This window comes from Equus asinus, chromosome 10 (genome assembly GCF_041296235.1).
Source record: "Equus asinus isolate D_3611 breed Donkey chromosome 10, EquAss-T2T_v2, whole genome shotgun sequence".
NCBI lineage: Eukaryota > Metazoa > Chordata > Mammalia > Perissodactyla > Equidae > Equus > Equus asinus.
Window position 1 is genome coordinate 25,022,902 of NC_091799.1, and position 24,844 is coordinate 25,047,745.

The following is a 24,844-nucleotide window of genomic DNA, read 5'->3' on the forward strand; positions in this document are numbered from 1 at the left end:
GGATGTCCCCCCCCCCCCCAGGTTTCTCGCTCAGGTCACGGATAGTGGCGATACCATCTACAGAGGTGGGGAACTGGAGAGAAGGCAGGTTTGGAAGGGTTTGGGGGAAGGGGCAAGAGACCTGCTTTGGCTCTGTGGACTAGGTGCTGTCTCAGTGGAGAGGTCCAGCAGGCCCTGGTATATGGGTTTGGACCTCTGGAGAGACATCGTGGAGGGTAAGACTGTCACCTGCTCACCCCACCCCCAGCCCAGGTCTCACCCTCAGGACAGGTAGGATCTGGGGGAGCCCCCTCTCGTTCCCTCTTTCACGCTCACTCTCATATATCTTTGGGCTCTCATAATACCTTATATCGTTCACAGGAGTGATTTTCATTGTACATTGTGTTTCCTCATTATTTAAAACTTTTTTCTGGAAAGTTCCATCCATACTGACCTGGAGACGCTTTATAAATCACTACTTGTGTGTATTTTTATAGGTTCTTCAAACAGTTTTGCTTTTGGTTCAGAGCTGCATAATTCTCTCACATCAGAAATTCGTTTCCTGAGGAAGCAGAACCAGGCCCTCCATACAATGCTCGCTAGAGGATCCAGAGGTAAGAATTATGGGGGCCATCTGCAGTCCAGAGCCCCCCAGACTCCTGTGGCATGGAAAGAATGCAGGCACCAGTGACCAACCTAGGTTCAAACCTTATGGCTCTGTGACTTTGGGCAGGTCACTTAACCTCTCTGAACCTCAGCATTCTTAGCTGTAAAATAGGAACACCCCAGAGGGCTATTGTGACAGTTAGATGCTGTGAAGCCCTCAGCTCGGTGTCTCTAATAGGGCTCAGTGAATGTTACTTTCTCTTCTTGTCACTCATGCCCTCTGTATAGCCACCTCTCACTTGTCTTAGTTCACAGTGGGAGAGAGGGAGCTGGAATATATTGCTGCCAAAATCTCAACCAGGGATTTCCTCAATCAGGAAAGGCTTTCCAGTATTTCTTGTAAAGATCCCTTCTCTTACCTCCACCTGTTTGGAGCTTAACCCCCAAAGAATTCTCACTACATGATCTCTCAATACTTAAAGCGTTTCTGGAATGACGTATTATCAGTCCTGTTTTACAGATAAGAAACTGAGGCCTAGGGAATTGACTGACCTATGGTCACAGAGCTAGAAGGTGGTGGAGCTGGAACTTAGGCCAGCTTATTTCACTTTCCCTAGAGAATATGGATGCTGATTTTGGTTTCAGAGGTGGAACTGGGGCTTCTGCAGATCATTGCTTCACTCAGCAAACATTCCTGGCTCCTGTAGTGTGTTGGGGCCTGTGTAGACTCTAATCCAGAAATGGGTGAGACCTGATCCTTTCCCTCAAGGGCCTCCTGGTCTGATGGGAGGAGCAACCAGGCAACCCATGGCAGGCCAGCGTGAGGGTTAGCCATGATAAAGGCAGGCTCAGGGGCCACAGGACGTTGGAGAAGGCATCCTGACCCCGGGCAAGTGGGTCTTCAGAAGCTGAGTCTAGAAGGCTGAGTAGGGATTAACCAAGGTGCCTGTGGTTTAGAAGAGCCAGGACCTTTAAATAGAAGGAAGAGAGACCGGGCCTAGGGGTCCGAGAGGGGCCGAGTATAGACCAGTCAGCAATTCTGTGAAGCTTAGTGTGGCTGGAGTCTGAGGGAAGAAGTGAAAACTTGCTCAGTAATGACCATGTTGTGGTTAAGAGTGGAGTCAGAAAACCTGGGTCTGAATCCTGGCACTGCCACTTACTGGCTGTGTGACCTTGGGAAAGTCTTAACCTCTTCTGTCCTTAGGGTCCTATCTGGAAAATGGGGAGAATAATAGTGCCTACCTGGGAGGTTTGCCACGAGGAGTGAATAAGCTGATCCACGTGAAGGTGTCAGTGTAAAGCCTGCAGTTAATACTGCGGCCGTGTCAGCTGTCGCCACCACCAGCACTGCTGGCAGCTCACGTCCTGGAGCGCTTCTGGCCTTCAAAGTGCTTGTGAAGCCTGTGCCTAAGCCTTTTCCATACAGGAACTCAATAATCCTCACAACGATGCCTATGAGGAAACTGAGGCACAGGGAAGTGAAGAAACTCATCAAGGTTATGGAGGCAGTGAGCGCAGGAGCTGCACTGAACAGCCACTCTGCTCCAGCCTGCTCTTGACGGCCTTGTCTCTGTGCCCCAGGCACAGGACATGTGCTGTGGTTCAGGGCCTGAGAGCCAGTGGGCCCCAGCTTGCTGTTTGCACAGCCCTGCTGGCCTCCTTTAGGGGTGGTGGGGAGGGGGCTTGCAGACTTTCCCCTCACACATTGCCAGAATCTGGGGCCCCGTTCCTTGGCTCTGTCTGTAATTTCTACCCGCTGTTTGCTCTGTGAAGGCGAAGTAACTAGGTTTGCACGGCCCATTATTTAATAGAAAATTAAACAGGCCCATTTCATCCCAGTGACGTTTAATCTGCAGCCTTGATGTTGACAGATTTATCTGCCCAAAATGCATAAGATAATTGGAATGCCAAAATCATAAATGCCAGATTAAATCTCATTCTCTTTTGTATTCTTGGAGTGCTCGAGCTGAAGTGCTGTATTTGCGTAATAAGGTTGGAAAAAACAAACGGTATCTCTTCTCAGTGGCGCTTCCCTGTGTTTGCAGATAAACAGAAGGAGAATGAGAAATTACGAGAGTCCCTCTCCCGGAAGACTGCGGGCCTGGAGCACCTTCAGCGAGAGTTGGCCTGCGTGAGGGGAGAGAATGAGAGGCTGCGGAAGGAGGTCTGCGTCAGCCGCAGCGAACTGAGCAGGTAGGCTTCACGTTCACCCCGCCCTGGGGGCCGCGCACGTGTCCAGGCCCTGGGTGCAGTCACAGAACCAGGCCTGCTGGTGCACGGGGACAGCCAGGCGCACACAGACACCCAGTGTGTCAGGTGGGAATAAAACACATGGCGCGAAGTCACCCGAGGAAGAAGGGTGGGGCCTGGGGCAGATGGCTGTTCTTTATCCAGGGCGGGTCAGGGCAGGCCTCTCTGAGAAGCAGCCGCCTAAAGGCAGCGAGGGCCTGAGCTCTGCAGATGTCTGCGGGAGGACCACTTTCCGCAGGGAGGATGAGGGCCTGGGGCGGGGTGTCCCTGGCCTGTGCTGGCAGAGCAGGGAGGCCACCGCAGTGGCTGAGGCAGAGAGCGGGCTGGTTGCCGCCTCCTGGAGGACCTTGTAGCCGTGGGAGGGACTTTGGATTTTACTCGGAATGATGCAGGAGGCCGTTGGGAGGTTCTGCGCAGAGAAGAGTCTGACTTAGATTTTAAAAGGGTCGTGTGGTTTCCCACTTAGAGCATCTTGTCCCACCTGTTTCAGTTGCTCCTGTCAGCCTCCTGAGTGCCCCACACTTAGAGTCACTGATGTCACCCTGGCTCACCCAGGTGGTGCCGTGATTTAGCCAGATCATTGTCGTTGCCATTGCAGCCCTGGCTCTTCTCCTGAGCCGGGCACCCCTGGGCAAGGCGGAACCTTTTTGAGCTTCACTTGCTCATGTCTATGAATTGAGGCTTAGATAGCACGTACCTTTTAGGGCATCTGTGAAGATGACATGAGATAACTTAGGTAAAGTGCTGGGCCCAGAGGGATGCTCAGGATTTAGTGGCTGTGACTGGAATTCTTGACCACAGCTTGTCACTTTTGGCCACGTTCTTCTGGCTGAGGGTGGAGCGGGCCTGCCCAGAGGGGTTTGAGGAAGTCACCCCCGGTAGCATTAACCTGTCCTCCCGGTGGTGGGGCGTTGCAGGGCGCAGGAGGTGGTGCAGTTGAGGCAGCAGCTGCTTGCTCAGAACGACAAGCTACTCCAGTCCCTGCGAGTGGAGCTGAGAGTATACGAGAAGCTGGATGAGGAGCACAGGAGGCCGAGAGGTACTGCGCGCTCTGGGCCAAGGCCCTGCTCGTGCGGGGGCTGCTGCATCTTGGGCTCACTCCCCCGGACAGTGGGGGCTCAGCGCTTTTGCCTCCTGGGTGGAGTAGGCATATCATGGGTGGAGTAAGCGAGCTTTGGGCCCACTGTTCTTCTGAAGGAGCAGCAGGAAACGTGGAAGGACTTGGGCTCAGGAGTCAGGCCAGCGAAGTCTGGGTTCCTACGGCCTTGCTTCCCGGCCGTGAGCCCTTGAGCAGGTTACCTCACCCCTTCGGGCCTGTTTCTTCCTCTATCAAACATGTCGACCAGTATCTATTCTATGGAGTTTTTATGAAAATTAAATGAGACCATTTATTAAAAGCATCCTAGCATGATACCTGGCACATAATAGATACTCAAGAAATAACTTTTATTGCAATTTTCCTGCTAGTGTGTGTTTCTTTTTGCCCTTTCATTCAGCAAATAGTTATGGTCTGCCTACTCCGTGCCGGACCTTGCTCTAGAGCTGCTGTTGATCCTGGTTCTCCATATCCTGTGAGAGATACCAGATCAGAGCAACTCAACTGTAAACTCAATTTTTCTTTTTTTGAGGAAGATTAGCCCTAAGCTAACGTCTGCTGCCAATTCTCCTCTTTTTGCTGAGGAAGACTGGCCCTGAGCTAACATCCATGCCCATCTTCCTCTACTTTATATGTGTGATGTCTGCCACAGCATGGCTTGACAAGTGATGTGTAGGTCTACACCCGGGATCCGAACTGGTGAACCCTGGACTGCCAAGCAGAACATGCGAACTTAACTGCGCCACCAGGCCAGCCCACTAAATTCTAATGTTTTAGAATCAATTTTGAGGCGTGGTGAGATTTTTTTTAAAACTAATTTTCCAGATGGTTTCTCCCTATTGAAAGTTTATCTAGAAAAGGGTCACCTCACAGCTTTCATTTTCTCCTCAAGTTGCTTCTCTTATTCTTGCTGTTGTGCCTTTTTAATATACTGTGGTTCTTAAAATCAGCCCTTTTCATTCTATAATTCCAGCCCGAATAGATTTTATTACGACTAGACATAATTTCGGGGTTTGGTGTGCAATTTACTAGGCCTTTATGGCCAGAAGCGAAAATTAATTTCCAGCTCTTATTTAGCCTGTGGAATAGCAGCAATTAAGTCTGCCAATATTTTTGTTTTTAAAGTGAAGTTGTTATTTTAAATTGTGCCTACTTCTTAGGAAGGGGAGGGGCTGGTGGTGGGTTTAGAACACTGTCTAGCTCTTTGAGGGCTGACCCTTTGGTGGTGGACGATGTCAAGGCTTCCCTTTGCACATGTTCGCAGAGGCCAGAGCAGAGGCGTCGGGAGAAGGCTCGAGGGAGCAGGAACCTTTTCGCGAGCTGCAGGGCCTGCTGACAGAGATCCGGGCTCTGCGGGCCCAACTAGAAAGGAGCATCGAAACCAGCAGCATGCTGCAGAGCAAGCTCGAGGGGCAGCTGGCGAAGGGGCAGAAGAAGGCTGAGGAAGTGGCCCTCACTTTGGCTCTGCAAACCCTGGCCATCCCTGAGCGGCCTCTTCAGCCAGACAGACATGGTACGGCGCATGCCTCTCCTCTGAAAATGCAGCCCTGCGCCTGAGTGTGGGATGTGCGAGCTTCTGAATGCTGCCCTTTCTCGCCGAGGTCTTTCCGTTGACAGCAGACATGCTGTACTCAGAGGGCCTGACCACTAATTAGTGGTCACCTTTGGCAAAATGGTGTGTCTCTGGGGCCTCCCACTTCTCAGGGAAGTGGAGTTTGGGCTTCCAGCCACCCTCATTGCCTCCAGTCTTGCCCCCTCCGATCCATTTAGTCCTGTCCACGTCACTCCTCTGCTGGAAATCCTTTTTAGTCCCTCTTATTGCCTTTCAAAGAATCTAAACCTCTTACTCTGGCCGTCAGTGTCTCTCCGGATCTGAAAAGCATCCTGGTGGGTTGGAAAACTAGTCCTGTTTTGCATTTGCTTGTGGGTTTATTGTCCAGTCCTGCAGAGGCTGTGTGAGGCAGCAGAAGGAGGACAATGCTGCTTCCCCTCCTTCCTCTGCCACTCGGTAAGCACCGGGCCTGGAGCAAAGCAGCAAGTGGTCAGGCGCAAAGCAGTCAGCCAGGCCATCTTCTTTGCTCTAGGGATGAAGGAACTCAGACCAGAGAGGGTACTGGACTTGCCCAAAGTGACACAGCAAGTAGATGGCAGAGCTGAAGCTAGAAATCACTTGGCTCTGGGTCCAGTGCTGCTCCTGGAGCATTGCCTGACCTCCTGGGGCCTCAGGTGTCTGGGGATCGTCCTACTGCCCATGGGTGGGCGTGCGCATCCGTTGGGACAGGAGTGTCAGTATACTTTATAAACAAGTATTGGATGAAAACTTGCACTTATCTTTCCTTGAATTGGGAATTACGTCTATTGCTTCTAATTAAAACAATTATAAATCTCTTAAAGAGCACCTAGATCTTGTGGTGATTAGTTCATTGGTTTCTCCTTGATAAAGATTTAAAATTTTAACCAAAAGGTAATGTGACAATATGAAAAAAAAGTAAAAAAAAATTCTTTATGATTCTACAAAATGATAGTTTTTTACTTGCAGATTTCTCTTCATTTGGTATCAAATGCAGGCATGGATTTACAGTGGTAAATTGGTTTTTGTGCCATTCTGTCATTTCTTCGGTTTTGCCCAATATCACATCATAAATGCTTCCCCTGCTTTCACACGGCCTTCCTAATTATTGTTTTCAGATTATTGTCAGTCACCAAACCATTACCCTAGTGATTGTTAAACTGCTCTCTGATTTGGAGCTTTAATGAATGTCGACGTTAAGATGTTTTTTGCTGTTAAGTAGTATTCTTAGGATAGAATCCTACTCGGGGAATCTCAAAGGGTCGGAAAGGTGCCACATTGCCGCCTTCTGCGTGGGCTGTACCTCAGCAGTGGGCGTTACTGTTGTAAACGTAGGTCTGTTCCTGGCCCTTCTTAGGGCTTTGAGGAAATGAGACCAAGGAGACCCTGGCGGAGGCTGGGGGAGATTGGGCAGGGAGAGCGAGTGAGGGCTGGGGGTGCCCAGGAGGGAGAGTTGGGGCAGCTGAAGTGGAGAGGCCGGGGAGCAGCCTTCGCCTGCTTTGGGAATTTGTCCAGGGTGAGCCCTAGGTGTGCCTTGCAGCACGCGTCCAGGAGAGTGTTCAGAATTCACGGGGGTGCCTTGGCGGGAAAGTTCTCCCATTTCCTCAAGTGAGGATTAGAATTTATCGTAGGCAGCAGCATTTCTTCCTTTGCAAAAGACTTTTTAAGACTGTATTTAAGTGTGCCTGTTTGAAAGTTCTGCTCTAGAGCTTGCTGTTTTGGGCAGAAAGCCATCCCTCTCAGTGGGCAGCTCCCCAGAGCTGACCCCCTGGCTCCTTGGTCCCGGAATCAGAGTGCACCCCGGGAGGTTCCTGTGTGGGGAGGAGCTTCGGGGGGCATCCCGAGTCCTGGACCCAGTCCTCGCTCTGCCACTACACTCCAGGTCATGCTAGGCAGATCACTTCCTGTCTCTGGCCCTGGGTCTCCTCTTCCCTGAAATCTGAATGACAGCACCATCCTGCCCTCTGAGCTCCTGAGAGTTCTGATGTGAACGTGCTTTCTAGATTATAGAAGTGGCAGCACTAACTGCCTTTGTCTCCTTCTCTTGTTTCAAACGCATCACCTCCTGAAATCCTATTTCAGGTCACTTTTCTCTCTTAACGTGGGTTATTCCAGCAGCCTCCAGACTCACTCCTCCAGTTCAAAACATAGATCTCAGCTTGACATTGCCCTGCCTGGCGCCCTTGAGTGGTCCCCACAGCCGTCACACTCTGGCCTTGCATCCCATGCCATCCTTTCCCTGCACCCTGGGCTCAGCTGTATGAACTACTTTGTTCTCCCTGAATGTGTCATGACTGCTCACCTCTGTGCATCTGCATCTGCTTGTTCCTCTGCCTGCGTTTCTTTCCCTCCTCGGGGTTAGCACCCCTCGACTGAGCTCCCACACGCCTGTGCTCCCCTCCCTCAGCCCTGACCACCCAGAAGGGAAACTGCCTGTTTATTTGTCTGGACAAGAGAGTCCTTCCAGGGAGGGGGCCAGGCCTGCTCACTCTGTCTCCCCCATGTCCTGCACAGGGCCTGGCAGGAGACGTACCCGGTGAAGATCTGAATGAATGCCTGTGTGTGTCTGGTACTTTACTGTATTCTCATTCAGTTGTCTCTCAAACGCTGATGACAGTGGAACTAAAACTTTTGACAGTTTATTTTCCTTCTTTTATTTTGCATTTTGTAGATGGTGACAGATGTCCCATGTCAATTGATAATTCATGCGAGCTGTTTGATTCCACCCTGGCAATGCCACCAAGATCAGGTACGAAGCTAAAGTCAGGGTAACCGCAGCAGGGTTGGGTTTGGCAGTAGGACTTTTTAAATTGAAGAAAAGGGGGTCCCTGGTCCCAACTCAAGAGGGGTTTGACAGGATTTGGGGTTTCAGGTTCTCAGCATCTCTAGCTGGTGATCTCCTCCAAGCCAGTCAATCTGTTCCCAGATGTCGCCAACCTCAGTGACGTCATTGGGTCCCTGTTGCCCTGGATTAAAGTGTGACCACCTTAGCGTGGCTTTCAAGGTCCTCCAGCATCCACCCCAGAAGGCCCGTTCAGCCTGCTCCCTCTGCCCTTACGCTACCCGGTTTGGTCACCGTCCTGCCGACGGGCCTGCACTTCCCTCTCCCTGGGACTGTGCAGCGTGGCTCCCTCCTTTTCCAGGCCGCCTTTGTCCCATTCTCTGCCAGTGAAAATCCTCCCACTTCTCAAGACTCCTTATGAATGCAAACTTCCCTGTGAAAGGCCTTTCCTGATGTCCCCAGTCAGAATTATTCATCCATGCTTCTGTTGATCCAAAGGTAAAAAGCGATAAGCTTTTACCTCTTTTTAGTGTAATTCTTACTACCTGTTCAACCCAGCTCGATTGTTGCTTCTTCTAGGAAGCCTTCCCTGATCTCCCTTCCTGCACAGAGAATTGATTATTTTTTCCTCTGAGCTCCGGCTCCTCGTCGTTGGGCTGTTACATCTCCCATACGGTGTCTGTATTCCAGTTAGACCACGGGCTCCTGGAGTGCAGGCCCTGGCTTGATGAATCTGTGTAAATCGGGGGTCTTCTGTAGAGTGGGTGCCTGACACGTGTTTGCCGAATTGAATTGAGTTTCTCCCACAAGATGAATAAGCTCAGCCTGGAGTACTGTACAGACTGAGGCCAAGGAGCCAGGCCTCTTTCCCCTCTGGGCTCGGTCACGTGGCATTTGGGCCCCAGAGTCGCTCTTAGCCCTCCTAACTGGCTTCAGCATTGTTGAAGGCAGCTCATTGAACATAGGGTGCTGCCCCAAATAGATCTGACATCTTCCCTCTCATTCTGTAGCTTCAGGGACTCCTCCACTCTCTGGAAATGACACAGACTCCCTCTCCTGCGACAGTGGCAGCTCAGTCATCAGCACCCCCTGCATGTCCCACCTGGTCCCTGGCCACCGCCTGTGGGCCAGCAAGAGTGGCCACCACATCCTGGGCCTGACTGAGGACTACGATGCCCTGTGCAAGCAGATTGGCCAGGGCCAGAAGCTCCTTGCCGAGATGGACATTCAAATCCAAGAGGCTCCCAGCCCCACGAGTCAAGAGCTGGAAACAAAGGTAACCCAGCTGACAAAGCTGGAAGGAGAGAGGCTCACTGGGAGCAGCAAGTGGGCGGGGCCAACTGAGGGTGCTGGGAGGCTGGGGGCACACATGTCCTTAGTAAGGCCCTGAGAGGAGGGACCGGAAGTGTAGCCACAAAAGCTCAGAGGTCAGGTCCAGTCTGGGGGACTGTCTGTGGTTTTTCTGTGGGAGGGACACTTGCTGAGGTCTGCACCCTGTGTAACTGATCGCCTCACTGGGATCTGCGGCACTGCCCCGTTACTGCCACTGTTGTTCCAGTCTCATCCGTCCTTCTGTCCTTCAGTCCGTCTGTTCATCTCCGCAGTCACCTATCCGTCACCCACCCAGGCCTCTGTGCTCAGGCTCTGGGGCTGCTGTGGCGAACAGCATAGCTACAGGTCCTGATCCTCATGCAGCAGAGGGTCACCCGTACCGTAATTCCTCCACTGCTTTGTGATGAGCGTGCCAGTGTGAGACACTCGTCTCAAGATTGTTGGCGGCTGCCATCTCTCCTTGCAGAGGAGCTTTTAATCTAGTACTTTCGTTCATCACCGAACAGCCCTTGAAGCAGGTGATTTACAGATGCTGAGGTGAAGTGACTTGGAGCGGTCAGGATTTGAACTCAGTTCTTTGTCTGCCAAGGGCTCTCTTTCTGCCTCAGGACACTGCTTCTTGAAGACCATTGCTAGTCACCTCGCTCACCTGTGCAGAAACCTCCGCTCCCCCTGGGTACTGTTGGACCCCAGGGGTTTCTGATTTCCAGGTCTGCTTCTGCCTACCTCCCCACCGTCCTCTCCCAATTTCCCCCCATGCGCCCTGCTCCCATCTGGCTGGGCTCTGTGCTGTTGTCCCTGTTGGCCAACCACATCCCGTCTCCAGCCCTGGCGCCCTGTGCACTCTGCCTTGGAGGACCCCTCAGCCCCTTTGCCATCCCCTCCTTCCTGCCTCATCCTACTGGAATCCTTCTTATTTTAAAGTTACCTTTTGTGGGACTCATGTGCCGGGTACTTGACATAAAGTTACTCAATCACTTCCTCCAAGACTTGGGGTCAAACTTCCTTCCCCCCACCCCAGACTGGACCCAACCTCCGAGCTTCCAATGGCTCACATTTTCTGGTCCCTCTTCTCAGGTCCTACTGAGGATACTTAAGCTCCCCGCTTCCTGATACTGGTTTTGCCTTTTTGTTTTATTTTGTTTTACTATATTGCAAAAGTCAGTTGTGCATTTTCTATTCCAATAGACAAGGAGCTTCAGGAGAGCAGGGAGGCAGTGTCTATTTTGCTCAATATGGTATATTTACCACCTAGCACAGGGCCTGGCATGGAATACGTGCACGGTAAATATTTGTTGAATGAATTAATAAATATTAATAAGATTGTTCCTTTCTAATTATAGTCTTTTTTTGTACAAAAGCTAGAAACTGTAGAAAAGCATAGGAACAACACATCTATAAAAATACCACATAATGCTCAACATTTAAAATTTTGATATGTAAATTTAGCTCATTCATAAAGTTTAATAAAACTGACTCATACATATATGAATTCCATATTTTGACTTTCAGTTAGACCTTAAATTAATATTTTTCCTATCTCATTCACTATTTTTCTGGAACTTGACTCCTTTTTTTTTTTGAGGACGATTAGCCCTGAGCTAACATCTGCTGTCAATCCTCCTGTTTTTGCTGAGGAAGATTGGCCCTGAGCTAACATCCATGCCCATCTTCCTCTTTTTATATGTGGGACGCCTGCCACAGCATGGCTTGACAGGTGGTGCATAGGTCCACACCCAGGATCGGAACCGGCAAACCCCAGGCTGCTGAAGTGGAATGTGTGAACTTAACTGCTGCGCCACCAGGCTGGCCCCTGGAACTTGACTTCTAATGGCTGAAAATAAACTAACATATGAATGTTCCACAATTTATTTACTTTCACCTGTTTGTTGGACATTTAAGCTGTAATAAGTATCCCTGCGAATAGATCTTTCATCATAACTTTGACTAGTTCGTTAGGGATGAATTCCTGAAAGTGGAATTACGAGCTCAAACGTCATGAACTGTTCAGGGCTCTTGATAACTCTGGCTGGATTACTTTCCAGAAATACTAGGTCTTTGGTTATGAGTGAGAGTATCTCCCTACACCTTTGTCTTCATTGAGGATTTTTATTCATAAATAATTTTTTTGCCAATTTGATAGCTAAAAGGGGTGTGTAGTTTTATTTTGTGTTTATTTTATTACTTGTGAAGACAGTACTCTTTTAATCTCTTTGTAAAATTTATTTTGTGTTTTTCCTTCTCCGACTCGTGTTCTTTGCCTTCTCATGCCCTTGACATCCCCCGCTTTGAGGTTGCTTCTGCCAGTGGAGAGGGGGAGAGACTTGACAAGGCCTTGGGGTCAGATTGATAGTAAGCAGAGCTGTTTAGCAGGGGCTGCACAAAAGCATTCGTGTTGCATCACTTGCTGTTGGCGTCGTCTGCCTTCTGGAGAGGCTCCAGGGGCGGTGCAGCAGTGCGAGCAGTCCTACCACGGACCAGCTTCTTGGCGTAGCAAACATAGTTAACGCAGGTGGTTATTAATTATGGTTCTTGATTGGGCTAAAATCACCACCGAAATTCTCTCATAATCTATAATTCACCAGTCTTTAAGAACAATAAATTGGTGTCATCTGGCACCAAGCTCTTGCTCAGCATGTGGAGCACAAGCCCTGTGGTCTAGAGATTTATGCTGCCCATTAAAGTTGGCTTGTCCATAATCTTTTTCAAGACAGTGTGCAACAACCTTCTCATCCTCTTGTGCAGGGTCCACACTCAGCGCCCCTGAGCAGGTTTGTCACCAGCGTGAGCACAGCCAAGCTGATCCTGGATGAGGCCTCGAGGTTACTGACACTTCTCTGGAGGGTCTCACTCCCCACAAATGGCCAGTGCACGCTTCACTGTGAACAGGTGGGTGACACATGGATTCAGAGGCTCAAGGATGCCACTGGGGCCTGTGTCTCAGTGTCCTCCATCCCACAGCGGATGTGCCTCAGTTTGGGGAATGTGTCAGAGGGCGGGGGAGCCATCGTGTTTGTCACAAGCGATGTGCCAGGAACTGAGTTTGTTAAGAGTGACATGCTAGGCACTGTGCTGTCTGCTCCAGGTGTGTCCTTACCGGATCCCCCAGTACCCCTGCAATCTCAGCCTGTGGCCCTGCCCCAACCGTGTCCCCACTTCTAGCACATCTTTGCTGGGGGAAATCCTGTCCTCATCTTACATGTGAGGAAACTAAGGCTCAGGGAGTGCAGTGCAGACTCAGGGTTACAGAGCTGGCTTGAAAGCACAAGTATCTGGATCCAGAGGGTGAACGTGCATTTTATAGGCTTCAAGTCCCATTTTGTCCTTGTGGACTAGCTCATTCCTTTCTACTCAAAATCTCTTTCATTTTAGATGCCTTTCTCTGAACTGTCTGATTCCTTTTGATAGCTTTCAGCATCATATTTTAGTGGGGCTTTTTCAAATCTGTTTTAACTACTTAGAAACTACCTTTTTTTAACCAATGAAAATCATTTATTATAAAACCATTGAAATTTCCCTTAAAAGCTCGACTTTGCAGTAACTGGGATGTGACTGAATTAAGGACAGTTGCTCCCACACCCGTCCTCATCCCCATCCTTCATGGCACGAATCAGGAGTCAGGCAGAGCAGAAGCGCTCCTGGGTTTTTGTCTGTGGAAAACATGTAGTGTTTTGACACGGGGAGCCCCCACTCTGGTAACCAGCGACACCTCCCCTTATGAAGAAGGAGCTCGCAGGTCAAGGAAGAATGAGAACTCTTTGCTTGGTGGCATGATAGGTATTTCCCCCTTCATTCATCTAACCTGTAAATTCTTGCCAAAGGCCAGCAGGAAGGTGGAAGGGAAATTTGCATTCCATGTCATTACTCATCTACTTAAACCCCCGCTGACAGCTCTCAGATCTGTCAGCCATGGCAGAGAAGCAGCGTGAAACAGCCCTGCTGCTGGGAAGGTGCTAATGAGCCTGTCCTGAGAGTTCCTCTTGGGATCCTGGGGAGGAGGTTTGGGTGCACTAAGTCAGGAAAGTACCTAACCAGTGACTGCTCAGGAAAATCATGTTTTGCCCGCTTTTAGCTGGTGGTGGCATGGAGTAGAAGGTGGGGGCGGTCAGAGATGAAGAGGGGGCCCACTGGATTCCAGCCCCACTTTGGCCTTTCCTTTTCTGCTAACCCATCAAGCTCTTTTCCAGCTTAGGCTTAGCTGACAAAGATGCTCTGCCTGCCTGCCCCCGACCTTCCTCCCGGCTGGCTGGCTCCTTCTCACCTTTCAGCTTAAAGGTTACTTCAGGGTCAGAGAGGGCTCCCTGATAACTCAGTCATACTATCCTCTTCTGCCTCATCATAACCCTTATCACAGATTATAATTATATATTTCTTTGCTTAATGTCTTTCTCTCTCTATTTTCCATGAGGATCCATGTCTATTTTGTTCATATTTTTGAATGAATGAATGATTTCCTCTCATACTCCCAAACTAGTACTTGCCCATATGATTTTTAAAGCGCAGGATGTCTGAACTAAATAATTCATCCTCAGTGCTCTGTTTTGTCCTCAGTGCAGAGTAGTATCTGTGAAATAGATGGAATGCAGTTCTTATTATGTGTGTGTGTGTGTGTGTGTGTGTGTGTGTAAATATAAATTATACTCAGTAGCAAATTAGTCCAGGGACTGGTCACTGCTTGTGACGATTCACCCCTTCTTTTGAGGGTTTCTCAGGTAACTGATTTTGCTCACTTTAGCATCATAGAATTTTAGAGCCTGGAAAAGGACCTTAGAGAAGCTTGAATCTGGTTGCTGGTGTACACAGACCCCTGTGTGGTGTCAAATTGCCTCTAGCCACTTTTCTATCCCTGCCTATGTTTCACATAGTGCCTTTTTCTTGGTGTGAAGTGTGTGTAAACCAGATTTCCAAGTTTTCGCCAGCAACCCCAGAGGTGTTTTACTACCTAGTGTTTTCTCTGAGTGTCGTTAATTTGCCTTTTGCATAAGACCCCATCCCCTGCAGTCCCAAGGATTACTCTGGAAAGTGTGTATTATATCCATCAGTTGATCTAAGAAAGTTGTAGGGGGAGATACAAGTATCTACATGTATTCGTTTATAAAAAAATTTTTTTTTTAAGATTTTATTTTTTTCCTTTTTCTCCCCAAAGCCCCCCGGTACATAGTTGTATATTCTTTGTTGTGGGTCCTTCTAGCTGTGGCATGTGGGACGCCGCCTCAGCGTGGTCTGATGAGCAGTGCCATGTCCGTGCCCAGGATTCGAACCAACGAAACTCTGGGCCGCCTGCAGCGGAGCGCGCAAACTTAACCACTCAGCCACGGGGCCAGCCCCTATAAAAATTGTTTTAAATGGAAAGATAAACAATAACAGCAGAAGCTGCCTTGCTTGTAGGTGGGAAGGAAGAGGAGGGAAGGGCAGGGTTAGAAGGTAGGTTTCTCTAAATAGACCTTGTTCTGTAAATCGGACTTTGAAACTGTATAAATGCTTTACATAATGATAAATAAAACTAAATCAAAATGGGTGAAAAAGCAATTTCTAAAAATTCATAGCAAGATGAAACAAACAGGCTTTATTATATATAGTATTGGAGGCATAACCACACACAGAGGAAACATTTCAATGACTAAAACACAGTAATTTGACTGTTTACTTCTAGTGGAAGTATACTCAGGGCAAAAAACAAAAACAAACAAAAAAACGGCCCCCAAACTTTAAAGTGTTTTCAGTGATTATATTGACAGTAATAATATTGGCGTTGATATTTTGAAACATATTTCTATTGTAGAATAAAAGTTATATTGAGATTTTACTGTCAGGGAAGAGATATAAATAAAAAAATCAAAAAAGTAAATACTTGGGGCCGGCCTGGTAGCATGGTGGTTGGGTTCACACACATGGCTTTGGCGGCCCGAGGTTCATGGGTTCGGATCCCAGGTGCCGACCTACACACTGCTCATCATTCCTTGCTGTGGTGGCATCCCACATCCAAAATACAGGAGGATTGCCACAGATATTGGCTCAGTGACAGTCTTCCTCCAGCAAAAAGAGGAAGATTGGCAACAGATGTTAGCTCAGGGCCAATCTTTCTCACCAAAAATAAATAAATAAATAAATACTGTAATCCTTAATTTGAATTAGAAATATTGGTGTGAACTCATGATGTATTTCCTATTAAAATATTTACTAGTTCTCTCTACTTAAAAGGCTTTAAAAATGTCCATTCCAGTACCAGTGAGCACCTTAGTGCCAAATTCTGGTTTCTAAATACCTTTTCCTATTAAAAGGAACTAGGACTCCTCAGAGAAATGGCTTGATTCTAGGTCTGAGGCAGGAAATGTACAATATGAGCTTAGAACATCTTTTCATCCTAGGAAGAAAGAGGGAGTTAAACTTGCAGATTTACAGTGGTTCTCAAATTATATGGTCCCTGGACCAGCAGCATCAGCATCGTCTGGAAGCTTGCTGGAAAGGCAAATTTTTCGGGTCTCACCCCAGACCTACTAAATCAGAAAGCCTGGGAGTGGGCCAGCTGTCTGTTTCCACAAGTTCTCCCAGTAGCCCTGAGAGCCAATGGATTAAGAGAAACTTAAGAGATATGTTAATCAAATGCAAAACGTGGAGTTTATTTGGATCCTGAATCAAACCAATTGTTCAAAACAATTAAATTATGATGCAATCATGGAATTGTGTCTACTGATGTAAATTTGGTGATACTAAGCAATTATTGTCATTGTTTTAGATGTGATAATGAAATTTTTTTTAAAGAATCTTTTTCTGCTAGAGCTATATACTAAAATATTTTATGGATGAAATATGATTGACTTCTAGGATTGATTTTAAAAATAATTCTGGGGTGAGGATGGGCAGGGATGTAGAAGAAAACAAGTTTGGCCATGATTTGATAAGTGCTGACGCTGGATGGGCACCTGCTGGTTCATTAGCCTATTCTTTCTACTTTTGTAAATGGGTGAGATTTTCCATTATAGAAAAGAAAACAACCAACCAAAAAAACCAGCTCCACAAATCAGGCAAACACCATGAATAAGTTGGCGGCCTCCTGGGAGGGCTGTGGTTTCCGGCTCTGGGCTCAGCCCCGCGGCCCTGAGGAAGAGTCGCTCTGTGAGCCCCAGGGAGGTCGGGCGTTCTGCTGTACACTCAGCATCTCGTGTTATCACTCCCCGTGGCTCTCCGAGAGTTAAAGTTATCGTTCCCACTTTCCAGAAGTAAGAACGGAAACTTCCTGGCTCCATCGTCCTAACGGCCGGAAGTGACCGTGCTGGGCTCTGAAGCCCTGTTGTTTTCACCATGATGGGCTCATCCAGTAAGAATGAAGATTTTAGTTCAGAGGAGCAGCAGACGCAGAAGTAGTTAGAACGCCTCACTTTACGTGCTGGACAGAATCTGGGCAGGGGGTTTTGAGAGTGCTGGTGAAGATTAACCCACCAGTGGGCGGATGGTCTCACAGTACCTACTCTGTGCCAGGCTCGTGGTCAGAGGCAAGAAGTGAGTTCTGCCCTCAGGGAGCTTATAGTCCAGGAGGGGAAGCAAACAAGTAAATGACTAGTTATAATCCAATGTGAAATGGGCGCAGTGGGTGCAATGGCCACCCAAGGGAGCAGTAGTCAACTTAGACTCCTGCTGGGGAAGAGTCTCAAGGAAAGCTTCCTGAAAGAGGCGATGCCTGAGCTGACTTTAGAAAGAGGAGTAGAAGTTAGCCTGGCAGGGTGTGAAGTGATCCTCCTCCTCATCTGCAGGCATCCCTCACTGAGTCTCACTCGACTGCAGGGGGTAGATGGGGCAGCGAGCAGCCCTGTCTGACAGATGTGGAGGAACCAAGGCTCTGAGTGTAGAGTGACTTTGTCATAGCCTGTGTGGCCTGTGAAGCCACGGCCGGAACACAGATCCTTGTGGGCTCCTAGCATGAGGGAGAGAATCGAAGAAAACCTAATGTTTAATTTAGGATCTCTTTCGGAAGAACAGCTGAAGTCCTTGTAGCTGGCACGATTGGTTAATCTTAAGAGTAGGTTAAAGCAGGGAATCAAAAAATGATACATACCTTAAACATTTTAGTTTAACTTAAAGCAGCGAGGTGTACGTTCACGCACCATTCTTTTGGTGTAGGACCAGGGCCTTTTCTTTGAATGTGGGTCTGCTGGTTGAGTTCCACATCTGCTTTCTTTCATGAACTACATCCGTAATGTATCTGTCACTTCCAACTTCTGTTTAAGATGAAGAAAAAACTTCAGACACTTGCAAAGTAATTCGAATATGGAATTCTTCTAGACTGTCTTCCTCCCACCTCTTTTATAGTTGATTCACCCATACCTAATTTGCCAGAAATGTGTTTTTTAGTGACTTGCCTTTATCAAGTCTTTCCTGAAGCATATGTTAGTTTTCATACAATGCGTTCCCTCTTTTCATACACATATTTCATAGTCTTACTTTATGCTAAATTAAATTGTGTGCCTGATTACAAGTACACCTGCTATAAACAAATTTGGGAAAAAACGAAAGTGACTGTAAACTGACAGCCCGACACCTCCCCTCCTGGGAGCAGAGGTGTTCGATGGAGGAGTGCCTGTGCCAGCGACCCTTACAGTGGGGAATTTACGAGAAGGGGAGTGTCCTTAACCCTGTGAACTAGTTCAGCGGAGACTAGTTGAGAGCCTCTGCGGTGTGCTGTGTCACTTCTGAGGACTGGCGGCTCTGCTTCGGCTGCCTGGCCGCTCTCGCGTCACCTCTGAAAAACTCCGAACAGGTTGTCCTAATAGACCATACTCTCCTAATAAGACTTTGATGTGCTCTTTTTTAGATTTAAGCATTAACATTTTTTTAAAAATCAGCATTACAGTTTTTGAAAAGAAATTCAGACAATTCTGATAAATGTAAAAAAATGAGAAATACAAGATTCCAAATCATATCGCTCAGAGATAATCACTATTAACATTTTGATGATGTCTCTGTCATCAAATTTTTCAGACATCTTGATATACACATCTATGGATATAGATATATGTATTCAATATCATTATGTCACTAATTAATTAATTAATGGATTCTGTAACATCGCTTTTAATAGCTGCAAAATTATTCCATTGTATGTAAGTACCATAATTTATATATCTTCTCCTGTTGAAACAAATCAGGTTGTTTCTTTCTTTCCTACTCTGAGTGATGCTGAGAGGAATGTCCTTGAACATAGGCCTTACCTTGTGCGTATGTGATTATTCCTTCGGGTAAATGCCAACGTGCAGAGCTGCTGGGTCCAAGGGCTAAGTGCGTTTTACAGTCTGGTGGGTCCTGCCAGGCGTCCACCCGGGCCGTCCTCAGTCACAGTTCCACCAGCAGGAGAGCACACTTGCCCCACGCCCTCTCCAGCCCTGGGTTTTGCCTGGGTTTGCCCATCTGACCAGCAGAAAATGGCTTCTAGGTTTTATTCAAACATCTTTGTTAGTAAGCTTGAGTATCTTTTTATGTTTTTTTAATTCTTCCTATGTGACAAGACATTTTATATTCTTTGTTCGTTTTTGTAATTCCTTTTCTCTTTAGACTGGAGAAATGAAGGCAGAGATCAGCAAACTACACGAAAAATTGTTTGAACAAGAAAAGAAGTTGCAAAACACTGTGAAGCTTTTGCAGTTGAGCAAGCACCAGGAGAAAGTCATCTTTGATCAACGTAAGTGAGCGGTCGGGGGGAGGCCGCCATGTCCGGCCACTTCCTGCCTCTGAGGACTAAAAAGCCAGCCCTAGGGTACCCACTTTGGAACCCAGACCATGTGTCATCACGCCTCCTATTTATGGGTTTTCTTTCATACTTCACCCTTCCTGACCTGCGCAGACAAAAGAATTCACTTGGCAGACCTTTGCAGAGGGGCCACTCGATGCCCAGGACTGTCATCTCATTGGAGACAGGCGTATGGCATGCGCAGGGATGGGAACCTGTGTAGGATCTTAGGGAGCACTGAGGTGGGAGTGGGGATGGTGTCAGTCTGTCCCGGGAGGTGGGCTTCTTAGACAAAGTGACACCTGAGCTGGGTCTGCAAGGGGGAGGAGGCGTTGGTCAGATTGAAAGGGGACAGCGTGGGCAAAGGCAGAGAGGTGAGAAATGGGGTTTTGTGTGTGAGAAACCAACAACAGTTCATGTTGCTGGAGCGAGAGCTGCAAGTAGCCGGTTGGGGCAGGAGGGGTCAGGGGGACCAGGACGGCATCATGAAAGGCCTTAGGTGGCAGGATCGGGGGGCTCACCCTTAGAGCAGAGCACAGATCTGTCACTTGTGTGTGTAAGAAAGGCGTGCTGGTGGCTGCTCCACCAGAGGAGCTGATTCACTGGTCCAGGCAGGCGGGAAGGAGGGCCTTGGCTGGGCATTGGGGATCCAGAGGAGGGGACGGATTTGAGAAATGCTTCTGAAGACCGATGCAGAGATGCAGGGTCGGAGGGGTTGAATAACCTTCGTAAGGTCAGCCCGCGCCCTGATCTGGGGGCTTCCAAGATTGTTGGGAGCAGCTCTGTTTCCCAGTTTAAAGCCTCAGCTCTCATTCCCCTGCATGTTGAGAGGCACAGGTGGTCACCCAGCTGCTTCCAGCGCCTCTTGGCAGCGCAGCCCTGGCCAGCCCCGGGCTGTCGCCTGTCAGCCACTGTCTGAGGAGGACTGCTGACTGCAGCGCTGTTCCCTCCGGAGGTGCCAGCCTGCCTTTGCCGCTCTCTTACCAAAGTCCAGCATTTCTGGGGCATTTCTGAGAAGCACAGAACATAGGTTATTGTCAAGGAGGAGTTCTCCGTAGCCCCCCCTGGAGCACTCTGAAAACAGACTCTGTGAGAATGACAGGGTTTGAACTGCAAAAGAGAGATGCTGAGTCCCTGAGCAAGTGCTGAGTTTCTGCGCCAAGCCCCCATGCCAGCCGCTGGGGACAGAGGTGAATGGGACCATTCCTGCCAGCATGGCGCCTTGGCTTAATGGAAGATGCACACGAATGAGCTGTGGGATTGTGTGCTGAGTACATCCAGGCAGCCTGAGAGGTGGTTCAAGGCTCTAGACTGATTGGGTCTTGAGGGATGAGTAGGAGTTAGAAGAGAAGTGGTGGGAACAGGATTCTGGCAGGCGGCCTCACGGGCAAGAGCTAAGTATTCAGGAACATGCTTAGGACATGCCAAGGCTTTTGCTGTGAGAGCTGAAGTGGGAGGGATAAGTAGGGACCAGGTCACAGGGGACCTTGTGGGCCGGACTCAGGAACGAGCAGCAGGGACTGGCGTCCACTGTGTGTTCAAAGGTCCCCACGGCTAAGCATGGAGGGCCAGCAGGCGGAGACCCCAGCGGGCAGTGGGGAGGCCTGACGTGACCGGGGCAGGGCCGTGGAGGACAGGGGCTGGTTTTGAAAGGTCATCAGGAGGTGGCCCTGACAGAGTGGTGAATGTCTGTGGGGTTGTGGCCTAGGGGTTCATGCCACTTGTAGGGCCAAGGAGCACTGGAGGGGACATCCGGGGAGAAGGGCCAGTCATGGACGGGTCTTCTGTGGCTGTGGAACGATTGGGCCAGACCCCTGGAGCAGCAAGGGGCCGGGAACTGGCGCCTTTGTACAGCCCCCAAGTCCAGGGAAGTGAGAACTCGGCATTGGCATCTCTCCTCCTTGACTCCCTAACAGTCACGGGCACAGGAAGTAACCCTGTTCACAGGGGAGGAAGTTTTGGAAGTGGGTAGTAGGTTCCGCTGGGTGAGTTACCGTGGCAGATCCAGAGGACAGGAGCCAGCCCCAGAGCCCCAGGTTGGTGAGCACGGAATCACTGAATGAGCACAGTCCAGATCTCCTGTGTGACCTGGAATAAATGACTTGAATTCTCTGGGCTTTAGATTCGTCACCTCTGACTGGAGACAGTAATTCCAAAGGACTTAGACTGGCCAGAGGGCCCGGGTTCTAATCACAACTTTATAACAAGGGCCTCAGTTTTCTGACCTGTAAAATAGGCATGGTAGTGAAACCTAAACTGGGCTGTGCCTTTCCTGGGACAGAGTAGATGCTCAACAAATGTTAGTCCTCTGCTGCTTTTTTTCCATTAGGTCAGACTGTGTCCTATGTATGGAGGTGGCAAACCATTAGTCAGAAACACCTCAAGTGTGTCATAGCATTTCCCATGATAAGATGATGTCATCCATCTCTGTATCTCCAAGGCCTGGTGCAGAAACAGGGGCTCAGCTCTGAGCCAGGTGAGGGGTTTGCCCAAGATCACACACCTGGTGGCTGACCCGGGCCTGTGACTCCTTCTTCTGTGCCAGGCTCTGCAGCCCATCCCAACGAGTCAGGTCCTTGGAAATTTCCTGAACCCTGCCAGCCTCACAGGTCTGCTTCTGGCTCTGAGTGAGAGTTGGTGTATGTAGCGTCCCCTCCTCTCCCTTCCCTGTGTGGTGACGGCTAGGAGCAAGGGCCCAGGGCACTTGAACACCACATCTCCTCCCAGTCTGCAGGGGAAGGAAGGAAAGATGCCATCGTGAGCCTCAGGAACCCCTGCCACTCCCTCGCCATGTGACCTGGAGCCACCCACTGCACTTGCAGCCTCTCAGACAGGAGTGCCTGCCGCACAGGGCTGAGGGTGTTCACTGAGGTCACAGCTGGCAAAACATTGTCACCAGCCAGGCACCGCTGAGGCAGGGTCGCCCTTGCGGCCCCCACTGAGGTGGAGAGAGCCCTGTGCTGAGCTGGGCGGAGCTGAGCTGGAGTCCGCGTCTGCAGTGGGCAAGTCTTGTTTGAGACGAGCTCCTCACTGCTCTGTCCCTTGGGCTTCTTGTCACAGTGGGGACTTCTGTGCCCTGGGAGGTGGGCAACACTGTTTGACGTGTGGGCCCTGTGCCACCTGGGCAGCTGAGCCTGGGCTCTTCCACCGAGCCTTCTGCTTTCGTTGCTTTCAGTACCATCTCAACATTATTTCTAACCTCCACAGCTGTGATACGTAATCTTTTCTGGGCACAGGCCCCGTGGTGAATCTCAGCAGAGGTACGATCTCTCTCCCCAGAAAAACGCATACATCCTGAGACGCACGAAGACTTGCGCATAGTTTCCGGGGACTTAGGACACCCCACAGCATATCCCTGGATGCAGGTTGAGAGCTCCTGGGACAGGCGCTACAGCATCGGGTTGGGAGAAGGTCAGAGAGGCAGTGGGCGCCTCTGAATTTCATTTTGCCCAGTTAAAAACGAAGCCCACACCATCTGTCCCTTCCCCCCGTGTCACAGATTGCAAACAGACTTTGTTACCTTCAGATGGAAATTTTTGTGAGGCAAGAAATAAATATTTTCCCCAGGCCACCACATGGCACCTCTTCTGAATGAGCCCCTGGGGAGCTGGCTGTGTGTGCGGACACGAGCCCGTCTCAGCCTCGGGCGCTGTTGGCCAAAAGCCCAGTTCCCCAGGAAGTAGCCTGAGTGCCTGGCCTCCTCAAATGCTGTTCAGAACAGACTCTTGATCGGGCTTAGAAATCTTTCCGTGGTGGCATTCACGCTGCCACTAGAGTTTGTTGGACAAGAGAAAGACTGAGGGAAGAAGCGATTTACTTTGCTGCCCGTCCCTTCTGTGGGTTCTGATACACTGCGGATCTGCCCCCCACATAGCTCGGAGCGTCAGATCGCCAGGGACTTGGAAATCTTCCCACCCTGCCCCCTCCCGGCCTGGTGGAATGCGGCTGGCCGAGGGGAACCCCACTGGGTGCTTCTCCCAGCTTAAGAGGAAGATGCCCAGAGTTCTTTTTCCTCAGTCATTCGGAGCCTGTGCTAAGAGCCGCTGGGTGAAAGTCTGACTTCACAGAACTGCCCTGCATCCTTGACTTGGGGCTTCACACGTGGGTTTGCTTGGCGTGGGGCCCACCCCTTCCCAGAGCTGCTTCTCCGGAGGGTGATGCTCAGGTGCAGGCCTCCCCCACAGAGGTGAGCCCTGGGCGTACCTGGGCATCCAGCTGGCCTTGCAGAGCCTCGGTTTTGTCGTCTGTGACATGGTGTAGCATGCTTTACCCTCTGCTATCACTGGGAGGTTGTGGCTTAGCGTGGACTTGAAGAGGTGTCTGGTCCACCCTTTCCACTGGATTATTAGGTCCTGGGGTGTGTGATGGGCAGGTGGGGCCTTCACGCCTCTCTCTGGTCTGGGTGCTTCAGGGTTGTCCACACATCCAAACCCTTTGGGCCCGGGTCTCCTTCCTGCATGTGGCCTTTCCACTGACTTCCAGGGCATCTGTGTCTCATCATCCCATACTTTGCTCTCTCCTCAGTGGTCGTCACTCACAAAATCCTTCGGAAGGCCAGAGGAAACCTGGAGGTAATGTCCCTTTGAGCTTCCTCATGGAAAGCAATTTGGAGGTGGGGCATGGCTGGTCATGACTTCTATTAAAAAGCGAAGTTGAGGGTAAAACCAGGGGACGTGTCCTGCACAGTCGTGTTTTTCTGCCAGCAGTGCATGAGAAGTTTCATTTTATCATGCCATGTTTTCAACGGTTGTTCTGATTATTATATTTGTATGCTAGTTTACCAGTGAGAAATACAGCAGACAGTGCCTGGCACGTAGTAGGCATTTGATAAATATTTCTTGAATGAATGAGTACAGTGTGCTCCCGTTGTCACTTGGTTCTGTGAATATTTGCTGATCAAACAGTATGTCTTTGAAAGTAGTTTCAGAATAACAGTCTCACCTTGAGTTCTGTCAGGGATCTTACTTTGGAAACCCTCCATTGGACCTAAAATTCTCCTTTTTTCCTCCCTTTTCCTAGCTTAGGCCCGGGGCCATCCACCCAGGAACGTCCAGTCCCAGCCGACCAGGCTCCTGAGGAGAACTTCCAGCCAATAAAGCTTGTGGTTCCCCACTGAGCTTGCGCTGTCTCTCTGTTACACGCATGGTTCCCCTTATTGAGGAAAGGGCTGTCTGACCAGAGGAAATGCATGTTTCCCCACAATGTTTTCTACCCTGAAGTTGGTTTAAGGGTTGCTGTCAGACAAGGTTCGGGTCTGCAAAAGCTGTTCGAAAGGTCTGGAGCTCCCAGGCGCTGGGCGTTTCCCTCGGGGGCCGGCCCTGGAGCTGAGGCGTCACAGCCACGCACAGGGACGGCCTCACGGCCCCCAGCCAGCCCCGCGGTTGGAAGATGCTCATCACATGATTCATTTCGTCTTGGTGATTCACGTGGCGCCTCAGGGCCCAGTCTGCAACTCCAGGGGGCACAGGCCGGGTCTCAGGAGGGGCGGGGCCCTCAGATATCTCCCAA

General features: G+C 49.6%; 1 protein-coding gene across 3 annotated transcripts in view; it reads left to right on the plus strand.

The window, feature by feature from the left end:
- Positions 1-24,448, plus strand: part of CDK5RAP2 (CDK5 regulatory subunit associated protein 2) — a 172,942-nt gene extending 148,494 nt beyond the window's left edge. For all 3 annotated transcript variants that reach the window (XM_014830376.3, XM_014830375.3, XM_044778939.2), the window contains 10 exons: positions 477-593; positions 2,631-2,778; positions 3,753-3,874; positions 5,196-5,444; positions 8,173-8,250; positions 9,294-9,559; positions 12,361-12,504; positions 19,162-19,288; positions 23,861-23,907; positions 24,356-24,448. In XM_014830376.3, coding sequence (XP_014685862.3) covers positions 477-593; positions 2,631-2,778; positions 3,753-3,874; positions 5,196-5,444; positions 8,173-8,250; positions 9,294-9,559; positions 12,361-12,504; positions 19,162-19,288; positions 23,861-23,907; positions 24,356-24,412 — 1,355 coding nt within the window. In that variant the 3' untranslated portion in view covers positions 24,413-24,448. The remainder of the gene's footprint in view (positions 1-476; positions 594-2,630; positions 2,779-3,752; positions 3,875-5,195; positions 5,445-8,172; positions 8,251-9,293; positions 9,560-12,360; positions 12,505-19,161; positions 19,289-23,860; positions 23,908-24,355) is intronic.
- The last annotated feature ends 396 nt before the right edge of the window (positions 24,449-24,844 follow it).